The sequence below is a fragment of the Lutzomyia longipalpis genome, chromosome 2 (assembly GCF_024334085.1).
Source record: "Lutzomyia longipalpis isolate SR_M1_2022 chromosome 2, ASM2433408v1".
Classification (NCBI taxonomy): Eukaryota; Metazoa; Arthropoda; class Insecta; order Diptera; family Psychodidae; genus Lutzomyia; species Lutzomyia longipalpis.
In genome coordinates, this window is record NC_074708.1 from 33,730,308 (window position 1) to 33,747,213 (window position 16,906).

A 16,906-nucleotide genomic window follows, 5' to 3' on the forward strand; every position below is an offset into this window, starting at 1 on the left:
TTTGCAACATTGAAAATGTCCGTTACAAAATAGTTTTTATTATAACATGTTTTATTGAATTTTTGAGAAATTGGAGAATCTCTGGAGGTATTTCTCACATCTAATACGCTTTGTGACCTCCTTGGATGGGATGAATTGAACAGCAGCCTGTGTTCCTTCGTGTTTGTGGAAGAAAGAACAACTTCTTACGCGCTGCAAGAAAAGAAAAATGAATCCGTGTTGGTATAGGTAAAAGAAGCATTAATTATTTCTGAATTTATTTTTTGGTGCGAATTTCCGTGTAATTCTTTCCGGGTATGTATTTTTAAAACCTTAAGATTCTGAAGAATGTTCTAAAAATGAAACTGAGGCGATAAACGCGAATTTTGCCGCATTTTTTTAACTAAATTGTGAACGGTGAATCGCAAAGTTATTTCGTCCGGGAGTTTTCATTGTTGTTTTTTTTTCAAGGGTAAGTATTTCTCTAATTTGCAAATATGCTATTTAATTGGCTAAATTTTTGAGATATGACCCAACATATTTGCACAGAAATGATTTTTTTAAATTAATTTTTCATAGTTCCGTATAAAATTCAAGAATTTCTCACCACAAATCTCTCCAATTCCGATGTCTTTGTGTATCTCATCATTACACGATGGGGCTTCCGGAGATGAGCCTCTTGGGTCATGCAGGAACGACAGAGATCTCGTTTATTGCGAAAATTGCGCCAAAAACATCCTTCGGGGATTTTTTTGAAGCACATAAAGCACACTGCTGAGAATTTTGGTTCACAAATCACCAAAACGGATGCTTTTTTACTTGATAAAAAATCCTTTGGATAAGTTCCTGGACTGGAGAGAAAAAGGAAAAGTTTAGGATTTATAAAAGATATATTATCTTGCTTAAATCCTTGCCCAGGATTTTGCATGTTCTCTTTGAAGAGGAATTTCTCACGATCTGCAGGAGCTTTTCTAAATGATCCATTCTTCAGATATCCTCCCTTCTGACCCTGGTACTTGAATGTGCTGAAAGAAGATCGTCCGTATTCGGGGAATCTTGGAACTGTTGAAGCAAAAACACTTGAGAGATTCCTTTCCTTTGATTTTCCACTTAATTGAGATTCTTTCACAACAGAAGAGGCCTCGTAATTCTGGGATTTATCTGGATTGCGGGGGAATCTCTCCCTTCCTGAATTAAAGCAAATTTTCGCGCGAACATTTTCTTTCACAACATATTCAAATTTGAGATCTTTTAGGAGCTCCAGAATTTTTCTATGCTCATGGCGTATTTTCCTTTGTCTCTCACGTTCATACTCATCGTAAATAACCATTTCTTCTATGAGTTAAATCCTCTTCAAAATCCAAGAAAGACTGCCCTAAGAAATGCTTCGTTGCGAAATTAATCGAATTATTTTCCTTTCCTCATTTGTAATTCAAAGGGATTTCTTGCGTGATTGATATCGGCCCTATCAATCAGCATTATGCTAATTTTCCAATATTTCGAGTTTTTCTTATTGAATTGTGATAAGGATTTTACGAATCCTTGCAAGAAAATAATTTGAATTAATTTTTGTAGATGAGACAAAAGCACGTTTATCGTGAATTAATCAAGGGGTGTTTATCTGGCGAATCTTTCGATATTTTTAGCGAATAATGCGAAGATCTGAAGATTTTCATTCAGATAAACCCCCTTTGTCACCCCCAATCCATTGGGAAATAAATTTTTTGAGTAACTATTGCATTCATAATGCACCTGTTTGTGTTCATTCTTACCCATCAAAAAGTTTGGAGCGGTCGATCGGCAGCTAAAATATCTGTGGCCTCAGCAAATCAACATTTTACCGAAGGGTTAATGCCCCTGATTATGGAAATATAAATTTGAGGATAGATGATGATGCCGAATTGATGCCTATTTGAATAATGATTCCGATGGTGCCGATCGTGCCGATGATAACAATTTGAGTCACATGAGTGAAGGTGCTGTAGGAGGTGAAAATGAGATTCGTGATGATTTGCTTGAAGATCCTTTACTGATATGCAATAGTGATTGCGAAGTTGAGTCACAAGATAGTCCAGATGATGAAATGAGCAGTTTGAGGAAGAAACTTAAGTATCTCGCAATAGATCGTCGTGCCCGAAGATTATGAACCATATTCCTATCTTTTAACACAGGAGTATGGTTCATAATTTTCGGGTGTGTCGAGATGAAGGATGCTCCGTGCAATTTACAAGAAAATTGTTGTTAATACTCAGAAGTGAAGGACACACTGAGTTGCCAAAGACAAGACATTCTCTTGCTGGCACTCCAAAGGAAAAAAATACGCCGAAGATTGTCCCCCCGGCGAATACCATCACTTCGGTTTAAGGAATGCGCTGCAAAAAACTTCCACGTAAGATTTTAAGAAATAATCTACAAGAAATTCAATTAGACATTGGGATAGATAGCCTCCCTCTTTAGCAAAAGCAGCAAATTGAAAGTTTGGCCAATTCTTGGAGCAATCCCAAATACCATGGAAATCTCTCCCTTCATTATCGGTGCTTGAGTTGGACCTTCCGAAACTTAGTCTATTAGTCCTTTTATTTTAATAATATTGTTTTTTTTTAGGAATCCTCAATCTTGATCCTCGGACACTCCACAGCCAACATCGAAGAATTCGTGACAAATTTATAAGAGAAGCAACTCAAACAAGCGCCCAATGCTCGAGGACGGAGAGGAAAATACTGAAGAACGCTTTTTTAAAATTTTAAATGAATTTTAACGGATTCTATAAGTTGCAGAAAACAGCGAAAATATTCTGCAGAAAAAGTGTTCCAGCGCCAATATCATGCATCCAAAAAGCAATATCATGCATCCAAAAGCAGTCATAATTGCAAAATATCTCATCAAGCCTACATTAATTTACATAAAATTGCAAATCTTGCGATCTTGGTTCAAGATTCTTGGTTTGCGATCAAAATTTTGTATTTTTAACCAAAACCTTTTTCGCGTTTTCTGGCTCTTCTGTTGGTTCTTGAGCGAAAAGAAATGAATTTTGGGATAACCCCCAATCTATTGGAGAAATTGGATTTTTATCTTTCTATATTTTTGGCGAATCATCCGAATCTTTGGCAAATAATCCGAAAATCCTAGGATTTTTATTCAAATAAACACCCCTAGGAATTAATTTAGATAAATGAACTTAAAATAATTTAAATTATTTCGCGATAAAATTGTGATTTCCAAATCATCTATAAGAGTTAATTATCTTCATCAAGATTTTTGAAATCTTGCATATAAATATCTACAACTCTTTCTTTAATCGAATCCATTCAATTTTCATTAAAATAATATTTTTTTGCGTAATTTTTATGCACTCAAAATTAACGAAGAAAAAATTATGCTGAGAGCATACTAAATAATATAGAAAAAGTGCGGGAAATCTGAAATGTTAGATTGTCCCATATTATTCGTTATTTTAACCCATAAGTCCGTAAAAAAATAGTTACATGAGAATCAAGAACAAATTAAAAACATCTCTTGATAATTTTTCCTCTGGATTAAGAATTTTTCAAAGTTTCTTTATGTGAATGGAGAAAGTTCAAGTTAATGTGGAGTACTGGTAAGCCAGCAAAACAACATTTTGTTCTTTTTCTTTTTTTCTTTATTATATAACAACCGCAATATTATGTTTTCATAACTTTGTTTTTTAGTGGACTCTGCAATTACGAAGCAAGATGCCAAGAACTTCAAGAAACAGTTCATAAACTAGTCCCCAATGCGGAAGTTAAATGTAAAAAAGGAAGACAAGGTATCACATAATATTTGTTGTAAGGGATGGTCACGTTATTTTGGAAACTCTACAGGAACAAAATGGCCAAAATGTGAGAATTTCAAATAAATTTTTTGAACACAAAAATTTATTTTCTAAATCAAAAATACTGAATTCTTATCAGTGTTTGGCCATTTAACAAGAGTGCAAGCAGATTTCAAAATTTTGGTTTAAAAATTGGCTTGAAAATTGCTCTTGAAAGTCCCCGAGTTTCCAAAATAACGTGACCATCCCTTAGTACTCTCAGTACTGGAATGTACTATATAGCTTTAAAATTTTTCTTTCAGGATCATTCGAAGTGCAGATAAATGATAAGGTTGTTTACTCCAAATTATCAACCCTTGCATTTCCTGACTTTAATGATGTGGCGTTAAATGTCCAAAAAGAGACTCACGGCGAGAGTTTAGGACACATCCGACAGCAACCAATCACAGAATGTGTTCTTCAGTAGCTTTTTCAATCACTTCAATTCTATCGGTGCAACTGAGAACGTTTGAATTTGTTAAATTATTATTATGGAGCGATAGATAGATGCCAAATTTTATCTTTCCTTTAAATTCCTTTGCAATTGTCCTCAGGGGTTCAGTTGTTTTCTCCCCTGTTGCTTGATCTATGCAGATCATCTGGCATCGTGTACATTGGCCATCTACCTTAAATAGAATCGGTCCAATTTTGAGAACTTTCCAATTTGCTTCTTCCAAGCATTTTGAAGATTTTATCACAATATTTCCACGAAAACGATCAACAACGCCTGCCAGGAGAACGTCTCGATTTTCTTCATACTCCCAATCTTTTACTTTGTCCATCAACCACGAGACAGACGTGGAGTTTATCAGCAAAAATTGTGCTTGATTTGTCAGAGATATTTCAGAGTATTCCGTATTAATACCATTTGTGCCATTTGTTCCGTTTTTGCGGAAAAATCGCTTTTCTTCACTATTTTTCCTTATTAGGCGTACTCCAGGGGTATCGAGAGCTCTCTCTAGCCATTGCGCCACTTCCTCCCCACAATCGTATCCTTGAATTTGATCTCCGCATACCTTACTCTTGCACAAGCTCAAGTCTTGCATTATTTGGTCGCTTTCTACTTTTAGTTCCACGCAAATGCTTTCCATTTCAGGGAAGTGAAGAGTCATTTTGCCCTCTTTCTGATCAATACTGGGTGTAATGAGGCACATTTTTGTGTTTGTTTTCTGGGTGAGAGCGACCCCTTTCTCCGTCACTATCATCCACTCTCTATCGTACTGCAATCCATGCGAAGTCACTGGCCATTTATCGAAAATCTTAAAGGCTCCACATGACTTTACTGGGTATATGCATATCATTTCCAGTTTTATGTTTTCTTCACTGACTGCTGGATTTTTTTTATCCCCATCCGAAATATATTCGACGTCAACGTATCTTTTGGAGATGGGGCAATAGCATTTTTCGATCATATTTATGAGGGCATTGACATCGGCTATTCCAGTCATGTAGCCAACCGAAACTCGAATGGATCCAGTTGGGATACCATTGATCAGATCATTTGAGTCACCGCATATATGACCGGCCTGGAAATTAGAGCAGAAATAAATACAAACTGAACACATTGTAATAAGATCAACTACATCAATCAAACAAACTACACGAACCTGAAAATGTTCTCTAACAACATCATTTGATAGTTCCAAATGTCGCTGACATGCTCCAGGATTGCAAAAACAACCAGTTCTGATTAGAATGTTGCAAACTGCAGCCATGCATGAAAATTCAGCGAAACCAACGAACATCTCATTGCTGTGGAGTATGTTGAAATTAACAATTCCTCCTTGAGACTTGGGAGTAGAATAGTCTGTGTCAGCATATAATTTGATGACGTCTTTGCCAGATGGATGCTTCATAGCAGCTAGGCGATCTCTCAAATATTTTGCAAGATTGAATGTATGTTTGGATATTCTTTGCATTGTATTTGCGCCATTCTTAGGAGGAATTAGTCGTTTCAGCGTGTTGAAGCCATGAAGTAGAGATAAGATAGATAGGAATGGTATAGTTCCATCTTCAAAGCGCTCATGTAGACAATCACGCTTCTCGTGAAAATTTAGCTGGCTCATTGCAATTTTCACCGTACCACCGCCGTAGTAGCGCTTTTTAAGAACATTTTCTGCTCTTTTACTCACCAAGAGAGCTCCTAGTCCTGTTGGGTAGCCGAAAATCTTGTAAAATGATATGCATACAAAATCAGGTTTAAATGTTTGGAGATTGAGGTAGTTTGTTGCAACAAAACTGGCAGCATCGACGCAGACAAACCATTCGGAATTCTTAAATTCAGTTGGGAGTTTCCTTGAGTGAAATCGTTCAATTATATCGAGAGGATATTTGTATCCATTGAAATTGCATTGAGCCGGGAAGACAAGTAGTGATTTAGAGTCATCGCAATGTGGAAGAGGTTCATACTGTCCTTCTGATATTGACAAAAGTTCAGACTTCTCAATATGATTAATCTGAGCACCTCCAACTAGTTCCCTCATTCCAAGCACCGATGTGTGACTATCTCTCAAGTAGCGAAATTGGGAATTTTCACCACTAAAATCAAAAGTTTCTGCTACAATCTTAAGGGATGCTGTTGTTCCTGATGTGAAGATTACATGATACTCAGATGAGTCTGTGTTGAAGTGATCCAAAATACGATATCTCACAATGTCTATGAAATCTTCAGTGGTTTTGCTAGTATGTGGATTGGAATAGACATTCTGGCTAAGATCTCTGTAGCATTCCTGAATCTGTCTCTCTGAATAGAGAGTAGCACCAGCATGATCCAAGTAGTGCTCTACAATAATACTTATTGTGAGTAGGTGCACGTGTTAATTGTTTACCAATTAAAAGAATTTAAAACTTACCCTTAACTCTACGAAATTCTGCGGAAATATCCCGCCACTCATCATTGGAATATTCTTCTTTGAATTCATTCATTTTCCACATTTTCCAGCAAGTACTTAATTCACTTTACTTCATGCGTGATGATGTAATCTTAATGATAAATAATTTTTCCAAACGTTATTATTGCAAATCATTCCATTTTCTTCTAGTCAGAAACTTTTGAATATAATACCTCTTCTCAAACTAAAACCTCAAGGTTTACTGAATGATTATATGGTGTATGAGTGGTTTTTGCTGAGGTCCACCCCCTCCACATCCTATGATCATATTTTAACACTTCCCTGCTACTTGCTTTCATTATAAGCTACGAAAACCTTTTTACTGCCAGTAAAGGGTTAACGCTTTTTCCATCTCATTCCCACACATAAAATTTGTTATCTTCCATTTCCTTTGTAGCTTGCGCCAAAATCAAAGATGGCGGTACTTGAAATCGGCGCAGTTTTCCGTGTACTAGTTGACCATTTTTGAGCCACACTAACCGATTTCTCTGACGGTTCGTGAATGTGATCCAAAAAATTTGTGGAAAATTGCAATCTCCCATTTTATTTTGCTTTTTTACCAATATTTTCACGAAAATTGAACAATAGATTAAAGTTTGATCAATAATTTACACGTATAGAATCACGTTTAACATACTGCGGAGACATTTCTCAAACGCAAAGTGAGTGAAAAGACGAATATTTAGTGACGTCACGTTTTTGTATCAATTTTCAGTCGCTCCTCCAGATTAAGTCGGAGAAGAGAAAAAAAAGTAGTAGTAAAAAAAATTGTTGTTTTGCGTTCGCTGCATAATAATCTTTTTCGAAAGGTGGAACATTGAGCGAAAGAAAAATAATTTAACGATTTAATTCATTTGGGGGCAATGGTGAAATCTCAGCTGTGTGACATGACAGATTCTCTGGATTAAGAATTTTGAAACTTCTTCGTGATACCTGACCAGGAAGAAAAAAGTGTTGAAAAGCATTGAGATTAAGAAGAGTTGGAAAGGCTCCTCCATACATAATGCTCCTCAAATGTTTGACAACCACAAGTTCGGGGAGTAGAGTGGGAAATAGCTCAAATGCCACGACGTCAACTGCGACAAATTCAAATGGAGATGGACCTACGATTTCGTCTGTCCTGGTGAAGAGTGAAAACCTTCGGTCACACGGTTAGTAGTGCCAACAACTCTTATCTTCTCTACTGTGTATGAATTTATCAAGGTTAAAAATTAGGATTCTTTTTATTGACTTTTTTTCCTAACTACATCGTCATGAATGGTTCAAGACATTGGGGCAGGTTGAAATATGTTTCCGCGTCTACACCTCTAGTGGTGATATATGTATGTATGTATATATGTTGACAACATGATACTCGGGACTACATAAAAATGTTAAAAATAGAAATAGTTCTTTTCAGGACTACAAAGCTAGTTTTAACATACTAAGACCATTGACTAATGATAACTCAAAAACATAGCAAAAGGCATAGCCTAATCTAGATACGACAACCCCTCTACAATTATGCTCGAAAAAATATCGATCTGATTGTTATTCAAGAAATGCGTAGATTGTAGTCACAAATATGGTACATGGTAAAGCAATTTATGCTTGATACAGCATAAACAACGAGTCCTATTCTGCGACCAAAAAATCCTTGAAATTTCAAGAATTTGTTCTGAAATTTCAACGATTTCAAAGATTTTTTAGTCGCAGAATACGACCCAATATTACAATAAATCAAGTTGCACTATTATCTAAGCAGCATAAATAATTGTTATGTGACGTCAAAGTCGTGAATTTGTATAAGCCTTAAGCTCATTTCTCGAGTACGAACTTTAACAGTCTCTCGGATCAGGGAGACTATATAAAGAGTTTAAGTATTTGAAAATTTGAACTCAAAGGATCATCAAAAAACACTTTTAAAGTATTTGGTTGGCTAGATTCCGTAAAATCCTTAAAGAGTTTTAAAAAAAAAATCGAAAATTTGATGTCTCTTTTCTCAGATACGAGACTATCAGTAAGTAAAAATAAACAAATATTAATTGCAATTTTAAAAACAAGTAAAAAAGAAAATTGGTAGTCTCAATATCATTATGTAGTCGTTGAGAAAAAAACATCGATCGTGCGTAATGTTTTCGGGAAGCTTGGTGAAATCTTGACCTAGCTTATACTAGCCCATCCAAGCTTTAGTATATGGAGATTGTTAAATTATATATTTAGTTATTGATAAGTCTGATAGAAAAGGTTGAGTATTTCGAGACCTCTCTGAGAAAGATAACGCCTGGGTGGGATCGATTGACCTCATATGAGTTTGATAAGATAAAAGTGATTTGTAAATAGTAAATATGCAGAGACACATAGTACTTTACAAATTGTAATGCAAAGTACAGAGAATAACGTTTTGACTATGTTTTTGACACTTAAAAGTTTTTATGATGAAACCAACTTTATTGATAAGAACTTGATGGTGTTATGTTACATTTGTCTATTACATATAGCTCGTGATACCAAAAACCGGCAGGCAACATCATCAATACATAATGCTCATAGCAATTAGAAGACGATATCTCTGCTATATTGGTGTGTTCAAAAATTCGTGGCAGATAGTGTTTTTATATAATTTTTCTTTGAGTCAATAAGGTAGAAAGAAATTAGAAAAAAAAACCTAATAAAGTCACATAGGTAAGTAGACGAATTTCTTTACTTTTTGGCACACAGAGACCTCCGCCTTTTTTATGTCTACAAGGCTAGATTTATTGAAGATCGCTTATTCCTATTCGAAGTCGATTTGCAAAACTGGTTTAAATCAGTTTTAACCGATTTAAAATTTTCTCTATAAATATTAAAGTAAAACAATTTAAGTCGTTTAAAGTGATGAAAAAGACTAAAACGCTATGAATCTTGCAAAATAACATTTAAATTATGAGACGCTGAACTTTTCTTGATGCAAAAACAATTGAAATGTCTGCAAATTTAAGAAAAACCCACTTTATCCCGTTTTCTCGTGTAGGTGTAGTTGTTGTATAACTTCCCGCTATTGGGAAAAAGAAATATCCAATTTCTATACTAAAATAATGATAATAATAATGAGAAAAAAAAATAGTAAACAGCTCTTCTCTCATTTTCTCTTATCATTGTCGCATCCTATTTTACTTATACCAACTGAAGCAAAGATTCTCTTTATTTTCAATTTACGCAGTGATACGATGGTACAGAGTTGGATTGTGGTGTAAACATCTATGTAATGTATTTTCTATAGTCCCCCCAAAATGTGCATAGTAGAAATTATATACTTTGAAAAATATAGGTAACATTAGTAGAACTCAATGCCACTTGAATTTATTTTTTGGCCGTAATCAATGTGCAAATATTTCTTTACGTCAGTTTCACTAAAATCCTCATTTCGACTCTGGTAGCAATCTCGGATCACTCACAACACTGATGATATTTTACTTGAAGAGACTCCGGGTATCTGTCGATTGGTCAGTGCTCTGTGTGGTGTGTCGGAGTGAAGTTACTTTTCTTGTCCCATTATGCTGTAGTGAACGTTTCAAGCACAACGTTATAGTAATAAAAAGAAGTGTTAATCTTGTTTTTTAGACCAATTAGCTACATATATTTGTTAATTTTACCAAAGATTTGTATGGTTTTTAATATTTTATCTCATTTTTTATCTCTTGTGTGTTCCAATATTCACTTAATTTACATATTTTATACATCTTTAATATTTTTTATATGATTATATTCATATTAATTTGTTGAATTAAAGACTGATTTATTGGGAAAAACCCTTAAAAATATATGTATGTGTGAATAGTGTTTTAAAAATTTCTCTAAAGCAAAAAAATATGTCCATGCGTACAAGATGGAAATGATGGATAATTGGTAAATGGTGTGAATAAAATTAAGCACTTTATTATACCGAGTATACAGTGTATTAAATTGATAAAGTGATATACTGAAGTACATTTCTACATGTGTATACAGTGTAGTCACACAATGGTGTGCATTTCAGCCAAGTAAACATACACTGTTTTGTTGTTTGTGTGAATTAAATAGAAATATAAAATGGCTGAGCTTTTCATCGACGACTATATATTATTCCAGTTAGTGTTGGACTTGATGTTGTTAATGCAAAAATGAAGAAAACTTTGACTTGTTTGCTATGCTATATAAGAGAAAAATGCTACATATGAGCTTACTTAAAATTGAATACATCTTTTGATACCTTTTGTCAAGTTGTTTCCTCTTGCCCACGTCAATATTTATGTATTTTTTTTCTTGAAAAAAATTAAATTATGTGTAATTAACTTGTTAATGAAAAGAGAAGATTTTTCAGTATTCTGAATCAGAGACAGAGTTATACTACATTCGTGTTGTTGGAAATCCCAAAACCCTTATTAGCAGTTTTCGAAGGATTTTTTATTGCAAAAGTCGTATTGACAAAAAATCTTTTTTTTTTAATCGTTATTGGGGGAAGAAATATTATAAGATACAGGTGGTTTACGGCTGAGGTTAAAAATTGATGCAAAATCGCCATTTTTAAATTTTTCTTGGATATTTTCACTAAAGAATTATGTTAGACTTTAAGAATTTTCTCCTCTACAAGAGTCATGTGATGTTTAAAACTTATGATTAGGTTTCTTTTGAAGTAGGTTTCTCCTAACGTTCTTCTATAGCTTGTCAATGTAATTTTTTGTTCGAATAATGAAAACAATGAAGACGGTTTTTCGCACTTTTCAAAAGCTCAATCATACATTTTCTTTTGCTATCTTTTTCGCTCCCCATCACATGTTTATATTTCAAATTATGTCGAGTAGACGGTTTATCAAGGATAACCCAAACAAGTGCTAGTTTCTTTTTAAGCAAAGTTCATCTTAGAAAACAAAGTGGTATCTTGTGTGTTCAAAGTGAAAATAAGTTGTATCGTAGACGCATATTAAATCGCTGTTCATTTTGTTATGAATTAGTTGGTATACCACAATCGTGGCATACCAAGTATTGTAATCGTCGGAAAAACCGACCACCTCAGATCGGGCTCAAACTTGGTATGAGCACGTTTTAGACATCCCACATTACGAAAATGGTGGTGGAAAATTTTTGATCCGGCCGGCCTGCCGGCCTGCCGTCCGGCCTGCCGTCCGGGACTCTAAACTTTGCCTTATAGCTTGAGAACGGTAACAGATAGAGACTTCCGGTTTGAAGTTTTCTATAGAAATGTGGGTGTAAAATTTCATTTTTTCGCATTTTCGAAATCCAAGATGGCCGCCGTCCGCCATTTTGAAATAGCGTCAACCACTTCCTTTATAGCTAGAGATCTGAAATTTAAGTATGTTGTAGAGCTCAGTGAGACGTTTTCATCAACAATTCATACTTCAAAATCGGTCAAGCGGTTTAGCAAATATGGCGGCCTAAAGCAAAAAGTGTTTTTTCGATATATCTCGAGAACGGCTTGACCGATTTTGACCATCTTAGTATCAAATGAAAGGTATTGAGAAGCCCTACAACTGTTTAGAACATTTCAAGTTTCTAAAACATCCGCAAGAAGCGCTAAAAACAAAAACAAAAATTGCCTAACTTTAAGGGGCAATATCTCCGAATCCCCATTAGGCAAATCTTTTAAATTTTGATATGTTGTAGCCTGACTTAATATCTTTCATCAGTCCAAAAATGAAGAAAATCTATGTAGCCGTTTAGAAGATATAGCCATTTGAAAAATTCTTAAATTTGAAAAGTTCTAAGAGCCATATCTCTTGAACGGATTGTCCGATTTTGCTCAATTTAGTATCAAATTAAAGGTTTTGTAAAACTCTACAACTTTATAGAACATCAGAAACCTCTAGGACCATTCCTTCAGGACGAAAAGTGCAAAAAACTGTTTTTGTTGAACAAAAATCCGCCATTTTGTGTTCTGGAGGTGACCTTGAAATGTTTCGAAATATATGTCAGATTATAGCTTATTTCAATACCTTTCCAGAACTAGTCAAGAAATTTCTGTAGGTCTAATAGAACTTAAGATATAAGCATTTTAATGTGTCAAATTGCTAAATTTTACAAAAAATTGACTGCCTACTCTAATAGTACTCACAAATTAAATTACAACGCATAGACTGACCCATCCGCGTTGTGGTATACCAACTCTTATAACTGGACGCGTTATGATTGACTTCTACAATATAAATAAATTGCTTCATAATGAAAACGTCCTCAGATTGACAAAATGTTTTTTTTTTGCTGTGTGTATTATGTACTCCATATACCTACATTCATTACCAAACTTCTGAATATGTTTAAATATTATGCTACCGAAAATACATTGATGCTCCAAAAGTCTAGTCTAACACAAATCTATTTATTTTTGTGTGCAATTGTTGCCATAGTACCTCCAAATATTTAGAAATAAATACATATTTTTGAAAAATTTATCACTCTCTGCGACAAAATATTCTTTATTCACACAGTCAAATTGTTATATACAAAATTATACATAATATAGGTACCTATGTAATCATGCAAGTGAATATGGGACTTCTATTTGTGCGTAGGTCATTTTTTGGACTCCTAGTGTTATTCATTCATACAAATTGTCTCAAATAATGGTGATAAATAATTTTGTTGAGAGTCAAAAGTAAATTTCGGTCTGAATGATTATAGAGAGAGACAAGACACACACAAAACCAACTTTTGAATTAAGCAATATGAAATTTTTACAAATGTGAGGACAATTTTATTTTGGTGTTATTATGGTATATGTGGTGTAAACACGATGTGAGAAAACAACAGTATGTATTGGTTACAAATATTATATAGAGCTGACGTGCTTTCATTCGTGGTTTGTCCAAAAAGTCACAGGGCCAATGAAAATTGGGCTGAATAGTGATAGACGAATTTGACGAAATATTTATTTTAATGATTTCCACAAAAGATACCCATCATCGACTAAACATAAACTGTGATTCAATGAATCAATATTAATTTTCTTCTATGTAAAGAGACAATAAGAACTAAAAATATTTGAAAATATGAAACTTTTCTATAATAATATTTAGAATAAATAAATATAAAGCGCTCTTATTAGAATCATGAAGATTCTTTGTAATACAGTTTTGAAAGTTTCATCCATATGGATCTATATGATTTATTGTAGATTAGTGTTGCAACCTGACTCATTTAGAAAATGTTAACCTACTCTTACAGTGATATCTGAAAGCGTAAGACACACTCAAATAAGCAAGAGAATAGTTGAACGTATATAGTCGCGAGCGGTATTAAGAGCAAAGACTAATTTTAGACGAAGCTCAACCAAGACATAGTAGTTTAGCAGAAAGGTTGTGGGTTGAGGTTACTGGGGGCATTTACCCACAGCCCCCATGTGGTGCACACCGGCTTGGAGCATCATAATAAATAAATATTTGAATTATATATTTTTTTTAATGTAGTAACTTTATTTCTGTTGACACAGATACTTTATTACCAATTCGATGTAACTTTTTGAACAGACCATTTTGTTTTTTTGAATAAATCGTATCAATTCAATATAATATACATAAATAATAATACATAAAGTATATATTTACAAACACACAACCTGAATGATTTCTCCAAAGATTCGTTTTATTTTTTTTTGTTATTTATTGAACTTTGTATTTTATAAATAAATAAGTAGAAGGTATACCCAATTTCCTTGCCATTTTAACATTATGAAAAGGAATTAAAATCTATTTATGGGCTATTATTGTTATTACATGTATTTCTGGTTAAAGCATCATATCCTTGTTTTTTCTTCTGTGTAATTTCTTCTTTCTATATCACGTAAAAAGATACTTAAAGCACAAAAAACGGATTGAGTTGCTTCTAAATATATTCTGCTGAATTTCTCAGAAAAAATAAATGTGAATACAATAATATATTTTTTCGAAATGCATAATATTGAAAGAATCACCCACATAATAAGTTTTTAGGATAATGGTATTTTTGAACTTTTCAAAGCTAATTAGACTAAATTTTCTCAATATGCTCACCAGCATTCCTCAGTAATAATTGTGAAATTTGAGACTTAAAACTGCATTTTATATACATTTTTTAGTATAGATAGATATTGATAAAATATAGGTATACATGACATTTTTCAATTAAATGGCAAATTGGGCAAATGCGTCATAAGTTTTCTTTTACATACTTATTTCTCCAGAAAAAAAAGAAACAACAATTAATAACTCGTTAAAAACTCAGGGTTGCATTGACACCTTGTACAGTAAAACTTATTTGAAGCAATATTGAAGAGAAAAAAAATCTCAAAAAACTAAACATAAAACATGTTCTAAATGTGAATTGTTGTTAGTGTGTAAATGTGGCAGTAAAAAAAATTTGTGAAATGAGATTCACATGTCCTCAGTGGGGGGAGACTGACGTCCAAAGAAAATACTCAAACTCTGGATGGTCATATCCAACAAATCCGTATAAGAATTATGGTAAATATTTCATTTCTCACACCCATCCCTAACACACCACAATTTCAACTTTGACTTTCTTCTTATTGAATTGTCAACAAAAAGTGATATCAAAATTTGAAATAATATTACATATTAAAGTGAAATAGAAACAAGTTTGTACTTCTTTAAAATAGCCGAAGAAATTGTTTTCCTCTTAATTTTGTTATCTTAATCAAATGACCCATAAAATAAATATTTTTGTAGTTAGAGTGAAGACGATCTTTGTCTAAAACCGCAGCTCTGACAAAGTCTATGTGTCCTTTTTTTTCATTTCTTTGCAGGAATGAAAATGACAGTTGGAAATAGTAATATGACACAACGTGCACACAGAAAAGTATTGAGAATACCTTCAAAGAGATATCCTGGGAAAGCACTGCCAGGAAAATTGCATTCTATGACAAGGGTAAGTTTCATCTTTAATTTATTTTATAAGAAAGGGAATAGTTTAATTATTTCGGAAAACTTAAGACTTTTCTGAGTCTTTTTTTTCAATTTTTATTTTTAATGTGAAAAATAAAGTTTTGTAGTATTTTCATTTAAATGATTTTTTTGTCTTTCAATTTACAGATAGGACCAGGGAAAATTATTAAAAGTCATCCTGGTAAGAGAATTATTCAGCGGCAAACACCACCACCTTGTGATAATTCAAATGACAGTGGATTAGGGTTTGATCATCACGAGATGCAGTACTCAATTAGCATGAGAAATGCCCAAAATTCTAGGTAAGTCTAATATATTTGATAAGAAAACTTTAAAAAGGATTTTTTATTTGTTCTAAACTGTAGAAATTAGGCAGAATTTCATTAAATGTTTCCATCATTCGCATTTGATTCTTTTGCCTTCATCATCATCATCTCTAAACTATGAAAATAATATAATTTTGTACTTTGTAAATACATACAAAAGCATATACATAATTTTGTATGAGAGATAATTCACTTACTCATTATTTTTTTTATTATTAAATAGATTATATCACTTTAATCACATCTAATTAAGTTTATTTACATGCTCATTGACTTGTTGACTAGTTTATTATCAATATCATACAATGGGATGCTGCAAATTTAGCACATTGAAATATTAATGTTATTACATTTTCCATGTGATAAGACATTTACCCACAATAATGCGTTTATTGAGTCTTTTACATTTTTTACATTTTTTTTTACACACATCCTGGAAATTAAAATCATTTTCTTGGTATCCTTCATTAAACATTAAAATATTTTTTTGAAAAAAAAAATACGAGGGGGTTGCAAGGGATGATGAAATTTTGGCAAGAATGAAAGGCGGAAGAACGTGAAAATTGTAAAGAAAGTCAATCGAAAAGAGCTAAAACTTTTCATACGACATCTACAGATCGAGTGTAAATGGTAATGGAAATGAAGATGATGGGAAAAAGAGAGAAAATGCCCCCAAAAAGGCAACAGCGACTAAACGACGAAAAGTTAACAAAGACAAGGTTAATGTGGATGACGATACGTGCAGCAATGATGCATTCGCTTTTGCTAAGAGCGCAACAAAAGCCGATAAAACACCAACATCTTCCAATATATGTGTTAAAAATTCATCAAATCCTCCCCCTCACAACAATAAGTAAGCATCCTCATCTCTTTTACACAAATAAATTATAAGATTTTTATTTAAAAGTCACCTTGTTTTTTTCATCACATCATTGTCATATAAATTTTTTTCGAATTATTTTGAGGGATTTTTTGAAAAGCGAA

The 16,906-nt window shown here is 33.3% G+C and overlaps 4 protein-coding genes across 18 annotated transcripts in view; 3 read left to right on the plus strand and 1 right to left on the minus strand.

The window, feature by feature from the left end:
* Positions 1–16,906, plus strand: part of LOC129790211 (serine/threonine-protein phosphatase PP2A 65 kDa regulatory subunit) — a 620,353-nt gene that overhangs the window by 377,476 nt on the left and 225,971 nt on the right. The gene's annotated exons all lie outside the window — the stretch shown is intronic.
* Positions 25–16,906, plus strand: part of LOC129790133 (nuclear factor of activated T-cells 5) — a 31,288-nt gene continuing 14,406 nt past the window's right edge. Inside the window, exons 1-5 of one of the 15 annotated variants that reach the window (XM_055827434.1) lie at positions 10,169–10,790; positions 14,917–15,155; positions 15,458–15,579; positions 15,744–15,898; positions 16,539–16,775. In XM_055827434.1, the coding sequence (XP_055683409.1) occupies positions 15,059–15,155; positions 15,458–15,579; positions 15,744–15,898; positions 16,539–16,775 (611 nt within the window). In that variant the 5' untranslated portion in view covers positions 10,169–10,790; positions 14,917–15,058. Of the gene's footprint in view, positions 229–7,183; positions 7,854–10,168; positions 10,791–14,875; positions 15,156–15,457; positions 15,580–15,743; positions 15,899–16,538; positions 16,776–16,906 lie in introns of those variants that run through there. The other 14 variants (XM_055827435.1, XM_055827433.1, XM_055827436.1 and 11 more) reach the window with 14 other exon arrangements.
* LOC129790416 (migration and invasion enhancer 1) lies at positions 3,461–4,326 on the plus strand. The gene is made up of 3 exons (XM_055827904.1): positions 3,461–3,577; positions 3,669–3,766; positions 4,075–4,326. Exons 1-3 carry the CDS (start codon positions 3,546–3,548, stop codon positions 4,236–4,238), a joined length of 294 nt encoding a protein of 97 aa, XP_055683879.1. The 5' UTR covers positions 3,461–3,545; the 3' UTR covers positions 4,239–4,326.
* On the minus strand, positions 3,597–6,946 carry LOC129790168 (molybdenum cofactor sulfurase 3). Its single transcript, XM_055827538.1, has 3 exons — positions 6,664–6,946; positions 5,419–6,593; positions 3,597–5,337 (listed from the first exon to the last, which is right to left on the minus strand). The coding sequence occupies exons 1-3, from the start codon at positions 6,743–6,745 to the stop codon at positions 4,216–4,218; spliced, it is 2,379 nt and encodes a 792-aa protein (XP_055683513.1). The 5' UTR covers positions 6,746–6,946; the 3' UTR covers positions 3,597–4,215.